Here is a 25,875-nt window from a genome sequence, read left to right on the forward strand (position 1 = left end):
CAACATGTTCGTAGCTTAAGTGGATATTTCGTAAAATATTGGCTCACTGACTCAAAGCTGGATGTGTCGCAGCATGTCTTCTAACACATTAAATAACATGTATTTTCTTTGTGTCATTTGGAAAAGTAGAGAGCCGTTTACTGAGGGGGTTGGAAAGGGGGGTCGATCTCCACCTGCAGGGCTCCAATCTCTGAGTGAGAAAGAAAGACTATTACGGGTGATTTAGGCTTATTATTTTTGATCCAGATATGGTGCAAATGGCAGATAATCTCAGGTCCTGTTTACATTATATTTGAAAGTGCAAAATATTGTGTGAAAATGCAAAAGTTTTATTACGCCTTTTGTGTCTGTGTACACAATGACGGTGCTTGGATCCACTGAAACAGCTACTATTTGAAAATGGATCCCAAGGTGGAAAGCACACTGACTTTGTTGCAACTTCACTCAAAATATTGTCATATAAACGGAGCCTCAGTCTGCACACAGAAAATGTGAATTACAAAAATGATTAATAGACTAAACTCGTGTGAAAGCCATTGTCAGTGATGAAACATGACGCGAAGAGAATGTACTTTAAATGTATTTGGAATGAATCCAAATCAGCACATCCATTTAGAAAAGCAAGCCTCAAACACAATTATCAATAGATGCAAGTGACATAACAAAAGAATGGAGCCCAATGGTCTGTAATCAGCTGGCTTGTACCTTCAGTCTGATGTCAAGATGGACTCCTCCAAGAGTAACAGCATGTTGGCTGTGTTATTACTGTTCATCCAGCCGTTCATCCCCCAGCATGCATTGGGCCAATGTAAGGTAATCGTCAACGCATAAAGAGTGTTTTTGTCATTAGAATATGCAATTTATAGTCACCCGATACCCCGGACGTCATGTCTTTGGACTATCAGAGGAAATCTCACAGCAGAGGGAAGCCCGCAGAGACAATAAAAACATGAAGGAACAAAACAGCTGCAGATCAAATGTTATCCCTCTTCATTTGTCAGGAACTTTAATCTCACTGGTTCCTGTCTTTTTATATTTATTGAGGAATGACATTTTTCTTCATTGGTTCACGGGTGATGAAAGGACCATCCGAGCTCCCACGTCAAGCCAAAATATGCAAAACAGGAGCAGTGGATGCGTGCGCCTCATGGATGTGACAGACACCAGGCCGTGCGACCAGCCTGACTTTGCGGAGCTCTGAAGATGTAAACGTATCCGAGCATAAATCACAGCGTGGATACCTTTGTAGCGGCTGACACTGCGTACTGCAACAGTTTGAGGTCTGACACAGTGAAACCAGATGCTCCTTCGCGTGTCGCTTCGGTTCGGCACGTCTGTCTGCGGCTGCAGCATCGGGCCGGCTTCCTCCAGGAAACTAATCCACATTGAATACAGATGTTTGCTATGAATGCTGCTATTTATAAATACTATGTGTATCAGGTCTGCAGACACAAGGTGGGTGACAAAGGAGGCAGATCAAGTACCAAACAGGGACGATGAAACCAAAAGCAGTGTATTTAAAACCGACTTCAAACAGTACAAGATGAATAAAGCGAGGAGGCCGAGCACAATGCGGAGCGGAGAGGCTCAACATGCAGATGGAAGAGAGGTGCAGCGAGTCCGACGGCAGGACATGAAGAGTTTGGTGTGAGTTCCTCTGAGAGGCGATGAGTTGCTGGGCTGATAACAAGCCACAGATGGAAGTTGTTAGCTCACCTCTCCTCTCTCCGTCTCTCCGTGGAGCTTTTATGTGCTTACGTTCATGTTTTGGTCTGACAAAGATTTGTGTTTACACGTGAGAGATTTATGAGACGCTGCAGCAGCGAGGAAGAGAAAGAGACATCAGAAGAGGATCTGCTTACAGGTTAGAGTGGCTCTGTGTATGTGAAGGAGACCAGATGGGCTCAGATAAGTAATTACTGTTTATGGATGGAAGTTCATAAAAGTGGAGTTTTTAATAGGTTGTTTTACTTTCACCCAAATGTTCACTTTTTTTTTTTTTTTTGGATGATATCCATGTTTACTGTCAAATCTCTGTGCTGATTCTGCTACTTGTTTAAACTGACATTGGGACTTGTGATGTGTCTTCAAAGAGTCGTCAAAATATCTGTTCTTGATTCAGCTTGAGATTTTAATTCAGTGAAATGTAAAGAAAAGCAGAATACAATGACTTGCAAATCTCATAAACTGATACTTTGTATCCAATAGGACATAAACAACATATCGAATGTCGAATCAGTGCAACATTTTACCATTTTGTGGAAAATATTAGCTCACTTTCAATATGATGACGGCAAAACATGTCTAAAAAGTTTGAACAGGAGAAACAAACAGCTTCTTAGGTTGATTGGAAACAGGTCAGTGATGTGACTGGGTTATAAAATTTGCATTTTAGAGAGGCACAATGTCTGAGATGCAGAAGTTCACCCATTTGTGACCATAGTGAAGCAAAGGCTTTTGGTGTATAATACCATCCAACGATTCAGAGGAAGAGACGCCGTCTCAATTTTTTTTCTGATGCTTCAAATTCGAACGAATTAACATTTGGTCATGAAATGGAAACATGCAACATTTTCAATATCAGAACATTCTTCTGTAAAGAATTAAACACTGCTTTATGAGATTATAGCATTCTGTTTTCATTTACACAAGACAAATGTTTGGAATGAAGTTTCTCCAGTAAAAGTTCCTCAGAGATGTTTTGTGGCGATAACTCCATCTTGGATATCTGATCATTTACACTTGTGTTCTTTTACATAACTGAAATGTCAAAGTTCAAACATTTAAAGGAAATTTCTCAAGCAAACAATAAAGTTGGTTAGAATATCTCCATGGCAATTTGCTTTGTAGACATACAATGATACACATTTTTTCTCTGTTTAAAGAATAACTTATCTGCTGCAAAAACGGAGATCCAAAGTTTGAATGTTTGAAATTGTGTCTTATCATTTTAAAAGTAGCAGGGCAGATTATATAGTGTAAATTAGGCCTCTGTATGTATAGAATTACAAGTTGCAAAATCTGAAATTTAACTTAATTACAGCAATATGGGTGTTTGTGATTCATTACTTCCCCCTGCTAGTGAACAATAGCCTGTGTCCTTCACAGCATGTAATGTTCAAAAACCACAGGAGGTCTGTGAACGTCACATCTCGACTTCATGCCTTCGTTATCTCGGCCAACAGGCCAACACGTTCAGTCACACACCGTCTCGTCATTTTTCATTGCTCCCGCTGCGGTCGGAGGTCATCTCGGGGCTCGGAGCCGCTGGGAACAAGTTAAACCTGTGGAGACGGGCATTAGAAGAAGTGTCTGCTTGTTCTGCTGATAAACCATGTCAGTAAAACACAGATTGCACCACCGTGCTGAAATTCTTTTGGCCTCACATCCTGGTATCAGTACAGGAGTGTTGATGTGTAATTCATGTGTGCTGGTGAATTATTGGTGTAGCTTAGTCGATGTGATATTGTAACTTTATAGGCTTGTAATCTTGAACAGATGGAAGATGTTGCAACATGCATGATAGATTTTTTTTTTTTAAATCTACTGAGTAAATAAAAGTTGATAAAATTATTTGCACACGGTGACGCATATCTCATGCAATGGTCCGTACTATTTTACCAAAGTCCTGCATAAAACATGCTTATTCAGATGATCACATTTTCTAAGGCCTCGTTTACTCAACAGTGTTTTTAAGTGAAAACTGGGAATTTTCGTTTGGTTTTCGGCAACAGTGCTCGGAGCCACTGAAAACACAACGTTCTGGAAAACGGCTCCCAAGGCAAAACTTTTTAAAGCACTTTTCTTAAACACTGCTACTGTGCACCACCGCCATAGTAAATGCTTCTTCTGTGCGTGCATAAATAGACAGACAATAACAACAATGGCGGCCGCAAGAGTGTCTTGAATTCAGTCCATATTCTCTTGAGATATGACAAATGATAGTTTTATGGTTGAGAGTCACTGCATAAGCAATCCAGCTTCTTCGTCTGTCTATATGAACGTTTGTATTGTTTATGTTTATAGTGTATTTTCTGCACGTGTGTGGGGTTTCAAAGTGCACACCAGCACCCACTAGTGGCCTGGTATGGTAACAACATTGCTTTCAGTATTTCTGCCAATTCCTGTGTAAATAGACATAGTTTTGAAAATGTTGCCATGTAAACTCCAACCTTTTCTGAACCGAAAACATAAAAATTCCGTGTTTTCACTTGAAATGTTGTATTACAGGGCCTAAGAATAATACCATGAGCGCCTGCAACCCACGTGTGATCAGCATATTGGTTTTCTTGTGCTCATAGTGGAACACTTCAGCGTTAAGCCCCTTCCTGCATAAAAATGGGTATTTGAGGTGTTGGTGGATGAAGTTATGAAACATATTAAGATCTCACAGTAGTGAATCAACATGAATTTGGTAAAAAGGGAAAGAAAAAATACAATCTAAGAAGAAAGACCTTTGTGTTACAGTGACAATAAATGTTCAAATCGTACTTTCAGGCCGTCTCCTTTGAGTTACCTGATCTGTTGTTTTTGTGAATGTATGATTTTGCCTTCTGGAGGCTCCTAAAATGCTCACACATGTTGTTTTTGCTTGAGGATGAGTTGAATGTACATCAGGTCAAAAGGCCATTTTCCTCTGTGTCTTCTGCCAGTCCCAACAAATCATTCAGACATGATTTTTGCCGTCATCTGTCTTTCTGGTTTGCTCTGCCCGACTTTCTTACTCTTTATTTTCTGACTGTAACCAGTTTGTATACACAACATTGCCTTCTTCTCCTCTTTTCTCAAAGTTCATCTTTCATTCTGTAACTTTGCCCAACTCCCTCTCTCCCTGCAGTATATCCCTGATGCATTCCTACTTATGTCTCTCCTCATTATTCTTCTGCTAGAAGCTTTAAACTTTTACATCCGTCTGACAAAAACACTTCCCTCATCACGGTCTTTAGAAGATTTTCTTCTTTTTTTTTTTTTACAAAATTGTAAGCCTCAGCGGAGGACAGTGTTTCACTTGAGACGCTGATTCATCCTGGTTTCGATTTTAGCTGTTGTACAGAGCTCAAGTGTAAAGGCAGAAACACATGATATAAAGTTGTTAAAAGTGTTCTTGTGGGGTGATGCTGTTAAAATCTTCCCTGTTTGTACCTGCCATTTTTACCCGTTTGTACCTGTTTACTTCAAAATGACAGAAAATGGAAAACTGCATGGTTGCTGTATCATTCATATATTAACAGACTGACACAATTCAAGAAGCAAAGCAGTTCATTATTTCATAACAACGTATCAACACTTACCATCAAGGATGAAAGAACAACCAGACATAGAGAGGGAAAGCACTTTTTATTGATCACTTTGAGTTAAAATGAATAATAACCTAAATTAAAAGTGAACCATTGAATAGATGTAATAGGTCAACAGATGTTAACTTGAAGTAAACAGATACAAGGACGCACTGAAGCCATTGTTACACAAAGAATGATCTGTAAATGAGGTGTAAACTATATTATTTTTCCATTTCATTTTGGGAAAGCTAATATGCACAGTGTTTTAAAATGAAACCATTTGGAACAATTGCTGTCTTGTTCCAGGCAGAGAATGCTGTGATGGCATAGCGAACGGTAGTAAATATACACTTTTTGATATTGTTGTTGATTTATTTGCACATCTGCTAATGTAACCTGGATGTGCATGTCCATGTACTGCGCTTTTCAAAAACCCTTGTGTTTTCTCTATAAAGACGGGGGAGGGGGGATTCTGAAATAGTTCCAACCAAAGATCCCAAACACAACGAAAGTTGTTCATTTTCACTCCTTGGTGTTGCCGTGTTAAAGGGGCCTCAGACTTGGAGAGCAAAGTAACAAGACACTCCACTACACCAGACAGACAGATTAAATCAAGCTATTGTTCAGCCTCCTATTGTTGTTCTTCTATTGCATGGTGATGGAGGGATGGGGCAGGGTGAGGGGAGGTGTGTCCCCTCTGTTTTCACCATGTCAGACACTTGGTGGGACATTTTTATTGCATGAAAATGCGTTATAAATACATTTTGATCTGATTAAATATAACCCAGGGCACTCACAGGATTACAACCAGACCATGGCGATCAAGCGGCTGTGAACTACAATCTACAAAATTACCAGCAAACCACCAAAACTATTACAGATTGGACGTCCATGAGCTAATCATTAACAAGAATTCAGTCAGAGGAAGGCGGCCACAAACAATCACATTCACACTAATTCACAGACACCAATGAATGTTTCTGGACTGTGGGAAAAAAACAACAACTGGAGCATCAGGAGAAACTTTCAGATGATTCCACAGAGAAAGCTCCTTAACCTTGTACTCAAATTGGGGATTTACTTGCTGTGGGGCGAGAGCTCGAACCACACCAGTGTGCGGCCTACAATGAATCAGTTATCTGAAACAAAGACACGACTCATTTCATGAATAAAGAAAATAATCCTTTACTTGTTGATCCAGTGAGAAGTCTTCAGGCATGTTTGGATGATTGACTCTGAAAAATGTAGACTTCTAATGAAAATATAACAAGTGTATGTCTTTGTGTGTGTGTGTGTGTGTGTGTGTGTGTGTGTGTGTGTGTGTGTGTGTGTGTGTGTGTGTGTGTGTGTGTGTGTGTGTGTGTGTGTGTGTGTGTGTGTGTGTGTGTGTGTGTGTGTGTGTGTGTGTTGGGCCCCATTGATGGACAAGGTGTCACTTCTACATTGGGGCCCTTGTGCTTCACTCAGTGCCCCTCATGAGTGCCGAGTGACTTGGGGTCCTTTCCCACTCTGTGTGTGTGTGTGTGTGTGTGTGTGTGTGTGTGTGTGTGTGTGTGTGTGTGTGTGTGTGTGTGTGTGTGTGTGTGTGTGTGTGTGTGTGTGTGTGTGTGTGTGTGTGTGTGTGTGTGTGTGTGTGTGTGTGTGTGTGTGTGTGTGTGTGAACAACAGGCCCGGCCGATGAGTGATGAGAGATAGACCGAAAGCTGATTCAGACTGAGGACTCCTTCACTGAGTGTTTCACATACCGACGTCGTCTTCTCACTGGCATATTCCTGACTTCTTATCATCACCTTGACAGAGAGTGAGACAGAAGGAGGAGAAACGAGGAGAGGGACGGGTAGAAGGTGTTTATTTGAGAAAGAGCAAACATTTCACAGGTGGCACAGCGAGTCTGTGCAGCAGTGGATTTGTGTGTTTGTGCACCGATGTACGATGAGACGCCTCACATCGACATGAACTTAAATTCAACCCGATCTCCATCGTTTGACATTGAAGCTGGTGCAACGTCACTGTCGATCAGTATATTGATATTTTGACTCACGGCAGTACGAACTATTGCTCACTTTTGCTTCAGCCTATCATAAGTAAAAGAATCACACCAAGTTAAAGTTTTAAAAATAACTTTCCCTATAAGGATTGTGAGGCAGCATTCTCACTGTGCTGCTGAAACAAATATCATAATAGGGAATACTAGAGTTTTCAATTTAGCTTCCTGAAAAGTGGATCAAGCGTTAAAAGTGGATATTAATGGAGATTGGTGTAACATTTACAGGAAACCGTAAAATAATCCATCCAGCCATCTTGCTTTGGGAGCCATGGACATCTCAATAGTCCATTGCAGGCCAAACATTATCACATCTTTGTACAGTCACATGCTTTATGACTGTTTTCCAGAAAAAAACCCAGCAAAAATACACACAGACTCTGGGATAACATGCAAACTCCACACAGAGCAGCTCTCAAGTCCGACTGTAAGCAAAGATGTTTTCTCTATGAGGCAGGAACGTTAACATGAAATAAACTCACAGATCATGAAATGAGACTATTGACCGTTTACTTTCCTCTTAGCTTTTGTGGTTAGAAAGTAATTTGTGCAGCAGATGTACATTTTAATCAATATATGATCAGCTCACAGTACTGGTAATACCATTAAAGCCATTTCCGTTCAGGTTCATCCGTTAATGTTGTTATGCAGTTGCTCATGTTGCTTTCCTCCCTCTGCAGACCTGCTGTCCACCAACAGATCCTCGATCTTCAGCGGTCATCATGGCCAGCTGTCTCTCAGCGCCGTCTTTCTGGACGAGTACCGTGACCGACTCTTCCTGGGAGGGAAAGACATCCTGTATTCTCTCATGCTGGGACCGACGAGCAGCGAATCCAAAGAGGTGAGTGCTTCTCTACGTTGGGAAAGAATGGATGGTCTGCTGTCATGATTGATGTGTAGTGAAAGGTTAGTTACTGTGCAGTCTGCATTCGTCTTTGCATTTTGACTTAAGTCACAGTGATTTTGCAAGTGGTTTCAATTTGTTGGATGGAGATATATGAGTTGAAGTGAAAGATGGAGGACTTAGTGTTTTTTTTCCAGAATTCCTTCTGTGCAGAACATCTGGTAAAATTCTTCCTCCAATAAGTCTGACATTAACATGGCAACTTCAACTTGCAGCTCAGAAAGTGAAACAGTAAAAAAGTGATTAAGTACTACAAACAGTGTAGATATATTTAAATTTGAAAGACAAGGAAGGCATTATCTTTATTAAACAATGACTGCTGTCCAGGAGCTTTGTGACTGTCGTGGTCGGGGTTAGTGAAACTTTCGACAATTTGATAATCTGTCAAAAAAGGTCACGGTGAATAAGACATAAGAATCTTGCTGACAGAAAGAGAAGACAGAAATGTCACCGTACAACATTTTACTGATAACAAGGTGCAAATGATATCATAAACAATGTTATCTGCAAGATGTGGCGATGGTTGTTCACCAAATTCGTGTCTCTTTCTCTCTCTGTAAAGCACATATTACTCCTTATCATAAAAGGAAAAGAGTGGTGTAAGGACACGGGTTAATCCATGTCCCTTTATTCACCATGTCATTTATCCTGATGTATTTGTAGGTACTACATATTTTTACTGGCATTTACTTCACATTTAAATTCAAGATTTTGATGAGAGATGTCATGTAAAAAAAAGAAAAAAGAAAAGGTCCAGCAAAGTTCAATTTAATTCTATGAAACAAGGAGTGGTTATAGTTCTTATCCTAAGGTTAGAGTTTGGTTCCCCAACTTCAGCCCAATTTACATAATGTTCTCAAGTGAAAACAGAAAACGTTTGTTCTGTTTTTGGGGTGTTGTTCACATTTGAGGCTAAATGAGGCTTCACCTCGTCTTCAAAATTGAAAATGTTGGACACACCTCTGCCCTCCAAGTAGCTCCTACTGGTGGGCACGCCTCTTTCAACACAGGGAAGTGTTTATGTAAATTAAATTGGTTCATCAAAACTACACTTTTAATTTCCATTCAATTTAGTTTAATTTATATACCGCATCGCCACGTCCTGACACTTAGAAAAGAAACCCAAAGCAAAACCTTCTTTTTAAACAGGGAGAAACCTTCCTGACTCATTCCTGACAATACAATGAAAATAACTCAAACTCTCTGACACTCTAAAACCAAACTTAGTGCAAGTTGTATTACGTTAATCATTATAGAAAAATGTGCATCTTATGTCAGAGGTAGATATGAAGTCCATATCTAATGTAATTTATTTTATGGAAGAGCAGACACGAGCTTTGCTGTGATTTGTGGTATTTGGGGAGTTTTATACCTTTGAGTTATACCCTGTGAGGTTTCGCTGGGATTTGATTAGAGGACTTGGTCATCAGGGAAACAAGAATAAGATTGATATTATGCTATATACATCGAATATTTTTGGAAGAATCATTGAGGCAGAAATATACGAGATGTTCTGTGCATAAGTTAAATGTCTTGTTTTCTCGTGAGAAGCAAACAGAGATCAATCTAAATCTGAAACCTCATTGTGCTTTAGCACTCCGACTTAGAGCGGCAGTGTGTGAAAGTGTGTATTTGTGCTCCTACACGGGTCACAGAGACTGCAGGCCCAGAGTGAATGGGTGAATGGAGAACTCGGGAACACGGAGAGCCAGAAGTCGCCCACTTCATCTGCCTCTCCTCCGTCTCCCTCTCAGCCTTCTCCCACATTAAGTCTTGGCTGACGCTCACACACAATGCTCGCCGACTCTCCAGCTCGCTGTAAGCTGCTTGAGCTTTCACACCCGTGTTCCTGTTGGAGCCAACTATTGTGGGCTCAGCGGAGGAGAACTTTACTACATGGCACACATCTGCCAAGCACTGAAAGAAAAAAGGAAAAAACCACAATGAATTCACACAGTTTGTCTTCAGATAAAGGATAATCTCTAAGATAGCCTGTTTGTCTTGTTGCTGCCATGACGACCAAGTTCATTGTTGATTGGTCTCCGGGGCATTTTGCAAAAGCGGAACCTCGGTATCTTTCCAGGTTCATAAAACACAATTAAAATTGTGGGAGATGAAAAGAAAGACTGTAATGTTTTATGTGTTTATTGCATTAAGTACAAGAGCTAAAATGAATGAACTCTTACTGAGTTTGATAATCAGGAGGAAACTGCGTTCTGGCCGAGCTTTGTCTAAATCCATGCTCTGCTGCTGCACTCGTTACCATCACCCACACTCATTTCCAATTCTGATCCCTACATACTTGTAGCTCTTGCAAATAGAGACATCCACATCTACATCCTTATACATTTGAATCCATCCCCAAAGCAAACTTCTTTTTTTTTAAACATTCTTCACTTTTCATCACCACAAATTATTTAACTATGTTTAGTTTTAATGATGTAAAATGTAAATTCTGCTGTTTAAAATGGCAGTTTCCAAGCTTAAGCTCAGCCCACGAGACCACAACATCCTGTTTTGGCTTGAAAGCTCATTTTGACACTCTTTTGAGTATAAATGTAGCAAAATAGGAGGTAGGTGTGTTTCCAAACACAATCTTTACTTCATTAGAAGTCAGATGCTATTACTTTAGTCTCTACAAATTTTTTCCATGACTCGGTCGACAACTTCCAACATTCAGTCTGTGAAGTGGAAGGAATGCTTTAATCGTAATTACCCTGGAAAAAGTAAAGCAAATACTGTCTTAATGCATGTAAACATTTCATATGAGGTTAAATATTCATCTTTCTTATCTGATTTGTATTGAATATTTTATCTTCGATTATTGAAGTGCTATTTGTTTGCTCTGCTGATGAAAACATGTTCCAGCACTTTTGCATACCAGGTTTAGTTTATTCTGTGTGTAGTTGCATACGTATAGCCAAGAAATGATCTCCTCTGACAATTCCAGGCCGACGTTACTTACTACTACTTAAATCTGGAGTAATCCCTTTGGTCTGAGGGGATTACAGTGTGAGAAGTGGTGTGTTGATAAAAGCAGAGATGGTGTTGAAATCTTATCTCTGAGGTCTGCTACTTTCTTTTCCTTTGTTTATTTGAACCATAACTACTCTTCAAGCTCCTGTAGCCTGATTGTGTGATTTTTAAATGAGTGTACTTCTATTTTTAATTTTGTCATCCTGCAGTTGTCTGTTGACATTTCTCGATTCACGTTTGATCTAAAAAGAATACGGGAGGATTTTGATGTACTCCAGATGAACAAAGGCTTTATTTGATGAATTTTTTTTGGCTGACGTCTTGGGGGATTGTGTTTGTAGCTGCTGTCTCGTTTGAAGCCGCTATTTGTTTACAGGAGCAGATAAAGGTTTAAGTTTGAAGCTCAGGGTCAGTCTCTGTTAGTGATCATTACCTGTCTCCGACACTGGATAGATTTCTCTGTGGTTTAAATAAACACGGTTGCGATCAAAGAATTCCAAACGGGTGGACTCGGGACGCAGTTAATCAGACACAGGGGCAGGAATGGTGGGCAGAGGTCTGCTATTTTTCATCAAGCAAATACAGAGTGAATCCCTCTCGCGACGGAGGAAATATTGTAGGAGACTGAATCAGATCGCTGCCAACCACTTTCTGGAAGGGGATGATTTCACAGGATATCAGTATCAGACAGGCATCCTGTCAAGCTGCTTTCCATCAGACTGTATTGGGAGCCAAGAAGTCTGACAGGCGCACGTTCAGTGTTAGAGGTCCAAACCATTTTTGCATTATATTTAGTCAAGCGTGAATTATTGATTGTCTCTAGCAGATTTACAGCTGCACAAATCAGGCCTGATATTGATCAGATACTTGTCATCAAAGAGTAAACTTTTCTTTTTTTCTTGTTCTTTTTTTGTAAAGTTTAGTGCATTATTTTCTCTGTTATGGACTGGCGACGTGTTCGGATTGGGTCCAGATGGATTAATGGATATTGATGCACATCTGAGAAAAATATGCTAATCATCATGAGACGTTTCGTAGCACTCGCTATTGGAAAACTTGCTGAATGTCAGTGGTGCTACATTTGTAAGGAACAGGCATTTGTGGGATGGGCAGCAGAGTGGAATATGTGGATTGCACCCATGAAAAACTTGCCAAATCTTTTTAGTCATCGTTTTTCATTGCTGTTGTCAGTGACTAGTTTACAATTTGAAGGCGTCTTCAACAAATGACTACAACACAAGTCAAAGTGAATGCGGTGAACAGCCGTCAGTCGTATCAGTCAATCATCGTCAGCAGTCTGTCATTTGTGTAATGACAGATAATTTGCTGTAATAAAGAATGGTGTGTCGGCTGCTTTTATTTCTGCACTTCAAAAGCATGCTGGTTCAGGTTGAATAGTACTGAAATCTGGCTGCAGGCATGTGTGTATAAATTCTAGTTGTGTCTCTGTTGCTCTGTGATAAAAGGACAAATTGCACAAGATGTTAACATCAGCTGCAGTCGACTCAAACCAACCAAGCTTCCCAGTGATATTAATTAATCCTTCAGAAAATCTTACTCTTGCAGGTAAGCTCAACATTGAGAACTAATGGGCTGATAATGAAACCTTTCAGACTCCATTCAAGTGGTTCAGTGATATTAGGTGTATCGATATTATTAGGGCACATGTTGCTTTTATAGGCATCAAAGTTGTAATTTAAGCTGGATTTAATTCATTGTGATTTACATTTTGCCTTAACTGTGTTGCTGGATTTGAAAACTCCAGCAAAATGTGTGAGGTGATGGAGTGTGTCTTAATGTTTTAGTGTTGAAATAAACTGTTGCAGAAACTCACTTTTCAACCTCAATTACAGCTCATTGTTTCTCCCTGTCTGTTCCTCACTTCATCACTTTGAGTTCGTCCAATCTCTTCAGACAGTCTGCAGCTTTCACGGTGTCCTTTGATTCACAAGCGTGCACACTTCATATACACACTGGACACATGTAGATAAAGTAAATACAAGTAAAAACCATTTATTTTCCCCCTGTGGTCGCTATTGTCTCTAAAGCCAATTTCCCACTCGTCCAGACAGACATCTATTGTTTCACAGAAGCCCTTTGATTCGTCACATGACTCTGTGCTCAAATCAATTTTTGTCTCCTCGGTTGCAGTTTCATTTCATTTTCCATTTGCAGAATGAAGTGTGAGAAACAGGTCTGTTGTTTCAGGTCCAAAATGGATTTCATGCTTATCTGAGATTCACTTCACGTTCATTTGGAAGAATGAGAAAACAACGTTGGAGCTTTGGCAAAAATGGACGGATGAATTAAAGAGTGTCAAATATATTATAGTTTTTTGTGTTTATATCTTAACCTGCACATTGCAATAAAACTAAGAGTAGATGAGCATAGTTCTTCTTATATTGAAGTTCACTCTTGACACAAATTGCTGTTTTATATTGAACTTTTGTTCCTTATATTCCTTATATTCTCTTTCTTATATAAATAACTGTTTTCTTTTTTTGGCTAACATGTAATTTGGGATTATTTTATGATTAAGATTAGGAACAACTGCATGGAATGACAGTAAGGCAATGTGAAGTCCCGACAAGGCATGAAAGCATCAGCGTGTGTGCTGGTGAGGTTTTCATAAACCGCTGATATCTACTGGCAGTTTCCTCTGGTGGAGGAATAAATCTCCCTCCTCTCACACAAAGTCTCTGTTTCACGAGCCAGAAGTTCTTTGGTTTGGTTCACCATGTGTGCAGGATGTGCTCTGCTCAATTTGCTCCTAATTGCTTTAAAGTTGGATTTATGAGGCGGAAAAATTTTATTTGAAGACACACAGAGAAAAAAAAAAACCTGTTGATTATTATGTTTTGATTGCATTGACTGAATCCCAGAAAAAATGTGGCTTGCACAGAGTAATTGCACCTTTCATTATAGCTGGATGGGGTGATTCATTGTATTATCTCATGGTTATGGCTTCATTAATCATTGTGGTCTTTTTTTTTTTTCCCCCAAACTTTCTCACAGATCTACTGGCCCCCGTTACCTGGGAACAGAGAGGACTGCATTCAAACAGGGAAAGAACCGCAGGTGAGCATTTTCATTGATAATGATGTCTGAGGTCAAACATTTAAACTGCTTTCATACTGGTCCAGCAGGTGCATCTGCATTAAAAACTGAAGGCCATTGAGTTCACTGGCTTCGTCCCATTCGCTTCGGTTCACAGTAGATACTCTTTATCCTGGCTGCTTATCTTTTCATACAGTCTTGCTTTACCTGCCCTTTGACTGCCCTCATGTTTCAGTTCTCCAGAGACCGTCCGCCCACCTGCTCACCAATCTGCTCCTCTCGCCCTGTAACACTTGGCTGTTATAGCTCATACAGCCCAGCTCGGTTTTCAGCCAAATCTCGTCCACAGCTTTTGGTGAAGATTTGCTGCCGTACCCTTCAAGACCTGTTTCCTGAGCACTTCTTTCCTGCACGTACTCTCCAACCAGTTCTTCTGCCAACGATCTGTCTCTCTGCTGACTTTATTATTTGCCTGCTTGTTCTGTTTGTGCCTGTTTTTTTAGGCGTTTCGCTGTACAAGCCGAGTCTTCATGTCCACCTTTGGGATGTTGTTGTTGTTTCCAGTAACTTGAACTCTGACTGTACAGTATTGCCAAAAACAAACTCAACTGAGCCCTGTTTTACATAAAATAAATGACCGGGTTGACATTTTGCTGCTGAACAGTTTTCTACTCGTCACTGAAATGTCTCCATGAGGACAGAGAAGCAGTTTTCGCCATCTCCCTCCATCAGCTTGTCAGTTTGGTTCGTTGGTTTTGAAAGACATTGGATGCGAATCAGCAGAAGCTTGTATTCACACCGGATTCAACTTGACTTAAATCACAGTTCTTCTCCTCCATCCAAGAGACTTGTGAGTTTATCGAAACACATTCATGAAGTTTTAAATCTAGGATGCATTTTTGTTATGCACTTGTTGAACTACAATACCCTTTATTTTGCATCTTGAGGGGATTATATTTTGCTGCAATGCTAAATTTGCATTAAACCTTTTCCCGCCAAAAGGGAGAAGAGGTGAAAGAGTATTTCTGTTGGTCTTCGCTGCTGCTGAAAACTGTAGCTGTTTTCAAGAAGGGAGACGACTTCTGCTAATGAAGACTCACAGACAGTGGGAGGAAGGGAGGCGAGAACGGAGAAAATAAAAACAGAACAGGGAAGCAAGCGTAACATATCACAAGCGGGAGGAGATGGAGACATGGAAAAAGAGAAAAATACGGGTAATTATAGTGTGTCTGTCTAACTACAGCCACCAATAATGTATCCAGTTGCAGAGACGTATAAATGAAACCTGCACCCAGAAATGCGTCAGTACCTCGAATGGCTGAATTACAAACTTCGCAATAACATTAGACAGGAGAACTTTTATCATAATTTTAGGTGCTGCACTATTTCATTTTTATTCAGCAGCAATTTCTTATAAATACAACTTCTACTATACCGCGTATAAGAAAATGTCAAATGAATTGGAAACCCAAAGAAAAGTTCCTGTTATTCCATTCGGAGATGCTGTGGGTCACAAAAAAAAGAAAGGAAAAAAAGTTGTTTTTGAGTCTTGCTGTTATGTGTGTGTGGATTGTTCTGTCAGAAGGTCAAACAGAAAGGGTCTTAGGTATGTTGTGTCTTTGATGTTGGTTTAAGTCGCATTACAATTAGTGACAGCAGCATGAGCATACAAGGATTTCTTCATAATCCAGTGGAAGTCCGGATGGTGGTCTGCATAGGTATTATGGGATTTTTTACGGACTATGCCTCACACCTGCTTATATCGCTGAACCTCTCTTAGGTCTAATAACTGCTCAACAATCGCCTCAAGACCTGAAGTAATGGAGCTTTTCAGGATGTTGCACCTGAACTATTGAACTCTTTGCTCGATCTTGTTTGGTCACTAAATTCTATAGATTCATGACAAATCCAGCAAAAGATAAAACCTGTATCTGTGAGGTTCACATCTAATGCTTTTAGTGTACCATCACTCATTTTTATAAAATGTAGTTGCAAAATTGAAGCATAATATGTCATTCCATCTGTTAAAAGTACGAATTTAGGAAGAAGCATGAACAATATAAGATCAGTCTGAGTGTGGGTATTCCTGCAGGCAGCTGCAACTGTCATATGGTGCAGGTTAATACTGAAATGCATGAGTGGAATATTGTTGTGCATTGCAGTGCAACTAAACACTACCTTAAACTGGTTCTTGCAAGAGGGAATGTGTTCATCTTCCTCCAATATATTTAAAAACTGCATTCGAGTCGAGCATTGTTATGGGGAGGTGGACTGGTGTTGGATCGTCTACTAAAACATGACAACATTATATGGATGCAATGCTGGAGTTTTAAAGGTCTGAGGGAAGAAGCAGTGGATCAGTCTCCAATTGTTTTTCTTTGTCGAGGGAAGGGTGGAGAACAGGGTGCGCTCATGTTTGTGGCCTTTATATGGAGTGCAGCTGGTGAACTGCGCCGAGCACCAGAATGGACTCGATGGAGAACCTGGATAGAACCTGCATTAACTTCCTGAGGAAAGGAAGTCTAAACTTAAATTTTTTTATTTCTGAAGTATTGTTAGCAAGCACATTTTAAAAAGTCAAGTTGTTCATTTTTCTTCAATGTCAGTGCATAAATCTTCTTTAAGGAGCTTAAATTCCACGCATTGTTAATCTTTATGGTCAAAAGTCAAAGATAACGGGTCAGAAAAATACCAAAGTCACAACAAACATGGCCCAAGGCGACGCAGGTGTAAAGTCATTGTGGAAAATCAATGATGGAAAGCCACTTAGGATCACGAACAGTTCCTGTTCACTTGCAGGTCATTTTGTGATAGTTAACCCCTGATAGTTGAGCCAGCAGGAATTGGTTGACATCACAACAAGGAAAATAATGAAAGGAATCTGAATTTGAATGATAAAAGCCCAAAAATGGGCATATAAGTTTCAGGGGTGTGATAATGACCCTACCTGGACATTATATGACATCCGAGCCATGTAGTCAGTGAGAAGATAGAAATCAGATAAAAATCAGTCTAGATAATTAAGTCAATAAAAGAAATGTGTTTTTATTTTAAGCTGACAGAGGCTTCTTAAAAACAAAAAATATACTATAACCGAAATATTTATAGTTTGTAAAACTTATGTCTCCGGCTCCTCAGTAGTCCTAGTTTGTCATGTGGTCCCGTCGTAGGGATGAATCACCCACCCGTCCCATGTTATCTTCACAAGACTTATTTTCCCATTTAAATTTTAATTTGTGTTCTTCATTGCAGTCATTTTTCATCGGGACGTCTTCATTAGACAGAAAAGGAAAGAGGCAATCAAGAAAGTTGAGTGAGAAAAGCGAGAAAGAAAGAAAGGAATAAATGAAAAACCTAATGAGTGTCTTCTTTGATGTACTTTGACTTTTTTAATTTGATCTCAGCTGGAGATACGGTTCCCAGTGGCTTCAGCAGTGAATATAAAGAGGTGCTCATTACTGACACACACACACACACACACGCACGCACACGCACACACATACACACACAGACACACACACACACACACACACACACACACACACACACACACACACACACACACACACACACACACACACACACACACACACACACACACACACACACACACACACACACACACACACACAGTGACTATACTTGGGTATGAGAGTGGTAAAATCTATCATTTTTTAACCTTCTTGGCAAGAAGTCTGCCGTCCATCTCCATCTGGAACGGGTTAGAGGTGTGTGCATGATCGCTGTGGTAGAAGTGGCAGGTCTGTCTTGGATGTCTTATATCGGTTATATCAGTTTTATTAGGTGTTTCCTCCACACGTCAATCACAGAGTGCTAGGTGTGTGTGTGTGCGCGCTACTGTCACCATCCTGTGTGTAAAGGAGGCTCCTAAAACCGGCTGTGTGTATCTCTACCTCTGACTCTGCCTTGTTTGTACCAATGGAGTTGTGCAGGTTGTGTGTTGTTGTAGGTGAGACACAGATTGAGATGTTTGTCAGCTTTTGTTAAGCCACGCCAACATCTCCCCGCATTCCGTCGCGTATCTTATTTTCTGTGTGTTTCTGGTGTCAAGTCAGATGGATCGCTGCTGTACCCGTAGCATCTACAGAGTTAAACACACACAGCCGGGCACATGTGTTACATCTCATGTGTTTGCCGTCTGTGTTGGTTAAACATGGTCACACAAAACGTTGCAGAGTTTGAAAGGTGAACGGTCTGCACTTGTGTTTTATGAACTCTTGTGTTTGGTGAGTTGGTGCCACATTTAGAGGCTTAAACATGTCAGACAGATACGAAACATACAACTTTTCTTTTAATTTACAGGCATAATAATTCTTTTCAAGTAAGGCAAAGAGAAATGTACAGTTGTCATTTGAAAAAGTCCCATTATCAAAACACCATGGATATCCTACGAGCTATTTTTATCTCTTAATGAAAGCTTGTGTCTCCCCATCTTTCTCGGGACAAGTGTCTACCACCTTAGACATGTTGTAACTGATAGCGTTTCCTCCCAGAGTCACCACCTCATGACCTCCGCTGCCATTAATCACAGCTCAGACAAATAAATACCAGGCAGAGGGGAGGCACCCGCTGACTTCAGCTTAACATGCACTGTCATGCTCGACCTGTTAACGCACTTGTTTTCCGCTTCACTCATTGTATCCTCTTCTTGCTTTGTCTATTGATTAGGAGCTTATTTGTTTTTTACCTTTATGAAAAGCAATGTAGTTATAATTTAAATATGAATAAAACCAGGATGTACTGCTTGACAAATATCATACATATGCAACATTAGACAGTACCATTTGTATTTAAAAAAATACTGACTAAATGACTTTGGTACAAGCAACGCAGCTTATACTAGTAGTAAATTGTGTGTCAGAAAACTATTAGGAAAGCCTTTCTAAAAATATCAGATACATTAACGTGCCAGTAACAAGACTGACTTAGAAAGGCAAATTATAGAAACATTTCAGAGACTTGTAAGATGTTTGTAGCAACTCATAGCTAAATAATTATACTAATAATAGCAACACAATTACTTTGGTCATTTTTAATGTAATAAAGCCAACAATCAAATAAAATATTAAAATATGTTTTCAAACCATGATTGATAGTTCTGCACACTGAATCCTTAATGCATGAATGTGATGACTATCCCATCCACTGAACCTATATATAAGTAAACTGCTCAAAACCTTTTATTTCTGCAGTTATTGCACTTTGAAAGTTTTTTAAACTATTCCTTGATGTAATAACTAATTAGCTTATAGGAAGAAATGTTATTATGATAATGGCGCAAATATTTCAATACACTATCAGCACATTATTACATTATTGGTTTTATTACTGTTAAAAATGCCTAAATATTTTTTTTATTGGCCATTATTACACTTTTGGTTGTTACAGGTGTTTTCAAAGAAACGTTGATCACACTATTTTAGAAGTGTACAAGTAGTTTGTCATGCAAGCCTCAGGGTCAATGTTTTTTAAAAACTGCATCTTTCAAAACACTGGCAATTATGAATTCTGTTAATTTCCCAGCAGTTTACAGACGCAAATAGTAAATGCTCACTATGTTAAACAATTCTGTCCCAACTTTTTACAGATGCATTGCTGCCATCAGATTCAAAATAAGGTCATATCTTTTAAAAAATGGTAAAACGATTTAGACTCAAAAGCATTAGTCAAAGATAACAATTAAGATGTACTCTATATGTTTGATAAAATCAATTAATTGGCTAAGATTTGGATTTTCATGACAGTAATGCAAATTCATTAAGCCTTCATTATTGTCCTTTCATGAAACTAGTGTAGAGTTCGAGTGCATGAAAACAACAGACTTTGCTAAATCTTGATCAGTCAATTGATCAAACGTTAAAGAAAGTTGAAAAGTATAAAAATCTGTGAAGTATGAACATACACTTGCTTATAATGCAGGGGCATTATCAGCAATAATGAGAAAAAGATGCTGCAGGCATTGGTGAATGTTCACAGCAGTTCTTACATCTGCCAGAAAGCCAAGCAAGCGCCTGCGGTTTTCTCTGCTAAGATGAATCTTTGATTGGTTACGCAGCGGGAGCAGTTGGTAACTGTTAGGAAAAATCTTCTCACCTACTTTGGAGAGAGTTTCTTGCCATGACTGAATGTTTTTCATTGTATGGAATCAATCAAACAGACTGTTTGATCCTCAAAGACTTGGACGGACCAGTTCAGCCCTTTGACCAGCGTCTAACTGCCTCCACCATGTTTGTGTGTGTCTCTGAATGTGTTTGTATCTGAAGTTTTGTTTGCTGTGTGTGTATGAACGTGTTGGTCTTCATTTCCTGTTAGTGTTACAGACTCTGAGTTCCTTCAGCTGAACATTGGCTGTTTATACTGGAAACTGCTGGATATGTCCAAGCCTGCCTCCGCTCACCCGGGTCACTCCTCATAAAGCATATTTGGCTGCTGGAGCTTCCAATGCTGTGAGCTCCGTGTTAGCTGGACCGTTGCTAAATGGCCTCCGCTCAAAAGCTGGCCAGTGACCACAGAAGTACATTTCTCCAAGTAGCGTCTCACTGGTGGCCAAACTTTCTACCTCAGTGTTCCAAACATGAGGTAAACCAGGCCATTACTGAGTGTGAAACTAATTGTGGTGGGGAGATAAAATACAGGAACACAGAGCAGAATTGGCTTTAGAAAACTGAAAGAAATGTTGGTTGATTGGTCGTGACAATTTCCTTTTATTAGGAAAAATACTGTTTGAATATTGGCTGAGAGTAGCTAGCTTTCTAACCAAAATACAAAGTTTCAAAGCAAAAATATATTTTGTGCAAACAGGCTCCAATTCAGTCCGCCAAACCACCAAGCAAAAATCTGTCAAAGAAAACCTTTTTTTTGTTTTTTTAACAAATTTCCTAAGAGAGGGAGACACAACACAACACTGAGACCTGAGTTGAGATATTGGTGACGCTGCCACGAAAGCGAGATACCTTGCTGCTATCAAACCAGCCTCAAAGCCATGCTGTTAAGGTAAGATTGTTGCCTTCGCCAACAAGTGTTTGGCAACCATTGAAGTTGGCTGAGAGGATTATGTTTCTGTCTTCGTGTATTTATTTATTGGTTTGTATTGTATAACTTTTCACAAAAACTACTCACCCGAATTGCATGAAATTTTCAGAGGATTTTTCATCATCCAAGGACCAATCCATTCGTTTTTGGGATGTTAATGACTATCAGTTTCCAAATAAATCCCAAAAAACTGCAAATAAATTAGGATTAAGTCGTTTTCATCATGTATAGTCTGAGCGGCAACAAAGAAGAAGATTAAAGGGTAACTTCAAAGGTTATTATGGCACTATTTTACTGCTTGGACCCACATGAAGAAAAATGACATGAAATAAATTAATATCATGTGATTTTGTAGAAACAATTCACACAATTTTCGTTGATTTAGCCGGCTTTCCCATTTTCCCAGGGGTCAATAAAAGTAATTTAAGTCGCAGTATGATTTTTATCTTGGCTCAATAGTTGGGTTTGTACAGGAATTAAATGTAATAATAACGATCCAATTGGTATCCAGAGCTTGATCTGGAATAAACATCAAAATTAAGGAGAGATTTCAGGTAACCTCCTCCAAACGTGGTCTGAGAAGAAGCCCACACACATGCCAGTGTAAAAGAATCTTAATTCAATTGAAATTGTTGGGCTGTGGTTCATTCAAACTTCTCAAAACGACTCGTTTAATTTCAACACAGTGTTTTCTCTACCAAGACTGAGGAATCGGTTTTCATTTCTTTCAGCTTTCACCTCTTTTGTATTCTCAGCCAAGATTTTTTTTTTTTTTTTTTTAAAGAAAGAAACCTACCAGCTGAACTGTGATTCCTACAACAGTAGCGGTCTATATTTATTCAAGCATTGTCGGTCTACCGCTGAACTTTGAAGTCTGGCGCTATTAATGGAAGCGCTGAGCCTTCCTGTAGTGCGGGTCTAAATAAATCACTGTTCTCAATGGGAAATTAATCTTAAACTTGTGAATTGTAATCACCAGGAGTGGCTGCCAGAGCTCTTGGCAGTTTCCTTGTGTGTTTATGTTAATGATACGTATGTCTCGGAGCAAGAAGGTAATATTTCATTGTTGAAAATGTTCACGCTTTCTTTCAGACTCGAGACACATAAAAGTGGCCTTTGTGGACGACCTCTACATTGTAGCTATGAGGAGTATTTCTGGGAAAGGGTATTTGTGGTGGGCCAATCTTCCTGAAATATTTGAAGGTTAATCAATGAACACTTGAAGCTTTTGTTTTCTCCAGCATGCCCTGACCCTGGTTATTTGTGCAGAGATTTCCAGCCGAATCTGAATATACAATATAGTCCCAGTGAGACAAATCCAGATTCAGCACTCAAACCACTTTACTTTATGATTAACACCGCTCCTTTTATTGCCACTTAATCTTCATAGGACCACACAGGACTGCGAAAACCACAAGTCCTGGAGTGGGCGAAAAAAGACATATTTCCTCGAGCTTCATTCCTCTCTTTGCTCTCGGAGGTCGTTCAGATGCTCACTTTGACTCCCCAAGTGAAAGTACAGATTATTATTCGCTAATCCTCTCAGTATTATCTGATGGACTTTGCACATCAAATTCATCTTGTATACCTTACCTTTCTATTTAAGAGAATTACCTGGAGAAAACCCTCACAACCAGATACAACATGGAGATTCCCTATAGAAAGTCTCTCAGAGCCTCAAAGTGGGGATTTTCTATTTATGAGGCGCGAGTGCTAACCCACTACACTCCTGACTACATTTGTTATACAACACAATACAATTTGATCCTGTACATACTCTTTAAAGATGTACCGTGTAAAGACAAACTATATTTTATTCCATCCTGTAGAGTTTAATACCCTGGAGAAATATTATGACATATATTGGTCTTACAATGAAATCCAACTCAAATCCCAGAGCATAAAAAAATTGATTTATTGAAAACATTGGTATTATAAATGTATTTTTCTTCATCACCGCTCTAGTTTTGTTTTGGTCTGGAAGTGAGGCGGCAGACAAGAGGGAAAAAAATGACGTAAAGTGTTTATCGGTGCAGTGACATGGTTTACATCTGTAATGCTCCACTTGGGGAAATGATCAACAGTGTTGAAGTATTGGACTGGAACTTTCAGAGGTCCACAGGCCACAAACTAAAAGTACGGGCCACACGCAGAACGACAGATTTAGTGGACGCCCGCACACATCAACATATGGACATAAAAATGCAAAACAAGGCAAAAACTTGTGTCTATACATGCACATGCACGAAGAGCTTGATGGGCAGATATGAGTTTGACCCGATTAACTCGAGGGAACGGGTCCCTTCCTTTTCAGCTGCTGTTGCAGACAGGAAGAAGGAAGTAGTCGGGCTCCCCATTTCCTCGAGACCGCTGAGAAGCATATGAATGTTCCAATGCTTGTTTTCTTAGTCGCAGTTTCTTTTGCTCATTTTTTTTTTCTTTTTGCTTTATAACATTATCTGTCGACATTAAAATGTATTTTCTTGAATCTACTTTAGTCTCTGATCACGAGTCAGTGTCTACTTTCCTTCCTTATATCACGTTGTTTACATTTTTTTTTTTAATGTGAAAGTTCAAATTTGAAGTCATATTTATTCCCGTCAAAACTGCCAAATTGTCCAACGTGTTTTCACCTCAGCGCCCGAGTATTTCTCAGGTTCCTTTGACCTGAATGTAATGAAACGTCCTCGATTGTGGCTTTGGCCGTCGTCCAAACATCAGAGATATGAGTTATATATATGTGGGGACTATCACATTTCATCTAATAAGGGACTTTTTTTTTTTTTTTTTTTTTTAACTCGTCACAACATGTGGGATCAATAAGACTTGTTAAGAAATCATTTTGTTTCTTTTCAGTGACTTTAAAATTGGCATGTCAGGGGATCCTCCCCTGTATGTGTATGTGCCGCAGTAAACGTTTACAACTCAATTTTCTTTCTCTTCTTTTCTTTTATTACTCAATAATCTACTTAATCTAACTTGCAATAAAGTTTGTGGCATTAAAACTTTATTGATGCAACCTGATCACATTTGGTACTTTCAGTCTCTGTTCACTGTAACTTTAAATTGTCGCTTTAGATGTTTCAACAAGATTAAGCTGTATTTCAAACAGCTTTCAAGTGGAGAAGTGGATGCAGTGACTTGGGAGGGACACACAGATGTGATGAATTCATGGCTTCTCTGCGGTTCACTTCCCTCTGTATTGTTAATGTTTCTTACGTCATGTTGTCAGCGGAGGTAAAGAAAATAAAGTACCAAGCCAGTTTGAAGAGCGTATGGAGATCAGAATCAGAAAGATACACATAATCGTGTTCCAACATTGGGAGAAAAATACTTAAAAAATACTTAAAGATACCTCAAAAATCCACTTCAGTGAACAGTATTTGTACTTTGTTTGTGTTACCTTTGGACTTTCTTTAAGAAGCAACGTTTTGACATGTCTCTGTTTATTTTAACCTTTTCTAGACCGAGTGTGCCAACTTTGTTCGACTCCTGCAGCCCTACAACCGCACTCACCTCCTTGCCTGTGGTACCGGTGCCTTCCAGCCCATGTGTGCCTTCATCTACGTGGGACACCGAGGAGAGGTGAGCAGTCTGAACATGAGGCTGTGTGAGTGTGAGCGTGAGGCCACTGGGTAGAACTGTAGGGGGCCTCGGGAATGTAAATGTCTTCGGGCATCAGTCATTCACAAAACACACAAATAGACTCATGTTCATATATACACCCACACACATGCGCACACATACACGTCCTTTCGGTTGGCAACTGCATGCGAACGATAACAATCAGTCTGAGTTTTGGGGGAAAGCATTGTGGTGTGCCGCTGTCAAAGTTCTCCAAGAACCATATTTTAGTACTCTTAGCTCTTCGCTGCACTTTTCCTTCATTTCCTGTAGGAAATGTTTGGAAACTGTAAATTATGTCAACTTTTTAAGCACCGACTGGTCATTTTAAACCAGCAGTGAAATAACAACTTGACTCTTGAGCTCCGTGCAGTTCTGTCAGCTACAGTAGGAATGATTACAACTTTGGTTTGGAACCCAAAATGACCTGAGAATGATAGCTATATTATTTACCAAACTATTCCGGTTTCCTCACCCATTAGCCGCTGACTTCTTTGAGTAACGGCATTGGAGGCACGACTGCGGAAGTCAAAATAGTCAATGATTTAACAACAAAACCAAAACAGTAAATAGCTTAAAGAAGTTCAACTTTTTACTGGCGAGTGAGTTTTCAAATGTTAATTAATGTCTAGTTGTGGTTCAATTTGTCCATTTCCATTTGCAAAGGCTGTGAATCAATTCTTATTACCATGTGTACTTGGGGGGGGGGGGGGGGGGGGATGTTGAATGCTAAGTTGCTCCAATGTTGGATGAGTCGATTTCGTCATTGGTGTGCGTGCGTGTAATAGTGTGACTAATCGTTTAAAATACTAGGCTGACAATGGATGACAATTGCTAAATCAACAAGGTTTTAGGTAAAACTCAAAATGTAATTGGGTTAATTAATGTGTTTATAAAGAATAGTGGACCTGCTCTGTAAAAGCGTGGGCTGCATCTGT

At 39.6% G+C, this 25,875-nt stretch overlaps 1 protein-coding gene across 2 annotated transcripts in view; it reads left to right on the forward strand.

The window, feature by feature from the left end:
• Window positions 1–25,875, forward strand: part of sema3bl (sema domain, immunoglobulin domain (Ig), short basic domain, secreted, (semaphorin) 3bl) — a 67,593-nt gene that overhangs the window by 13,819 nt on the left and 27,899 nt on the right. For both annotated transcript variants that reach the window (XM_080496781.1, XM_080496782.1), the window contains exons 2-4: window positions 8,004–8,164; window positions 14,219–14,281; window positions 24,779–24,898. In XM_080496781.1, the coding sequence (XP_080352907.1) occupies window positions 8,004–8,164; window positions 14,219–14,281; window positions 24,779–24,898 (344 nt within the window). The remainder of the gene's footprint in view (window positions 1–8,003; window positions 8,165–14,218; window positions 14,282–24,778; window positions 24,899–25,875) is intronic.

The sequence above is a fragment of the Blennius ocellaris genome (assembly GCF_963422515.1).
Source record: "Blennius ocellaris genome assembly, chromosome: 5".
NCBI classification, from domain to species: Eukaryota; Metazoa; Chordata; class Actinopteri; order Blenniiformes; family Blenniidae; genus Blennius; species Blennius ocellaris.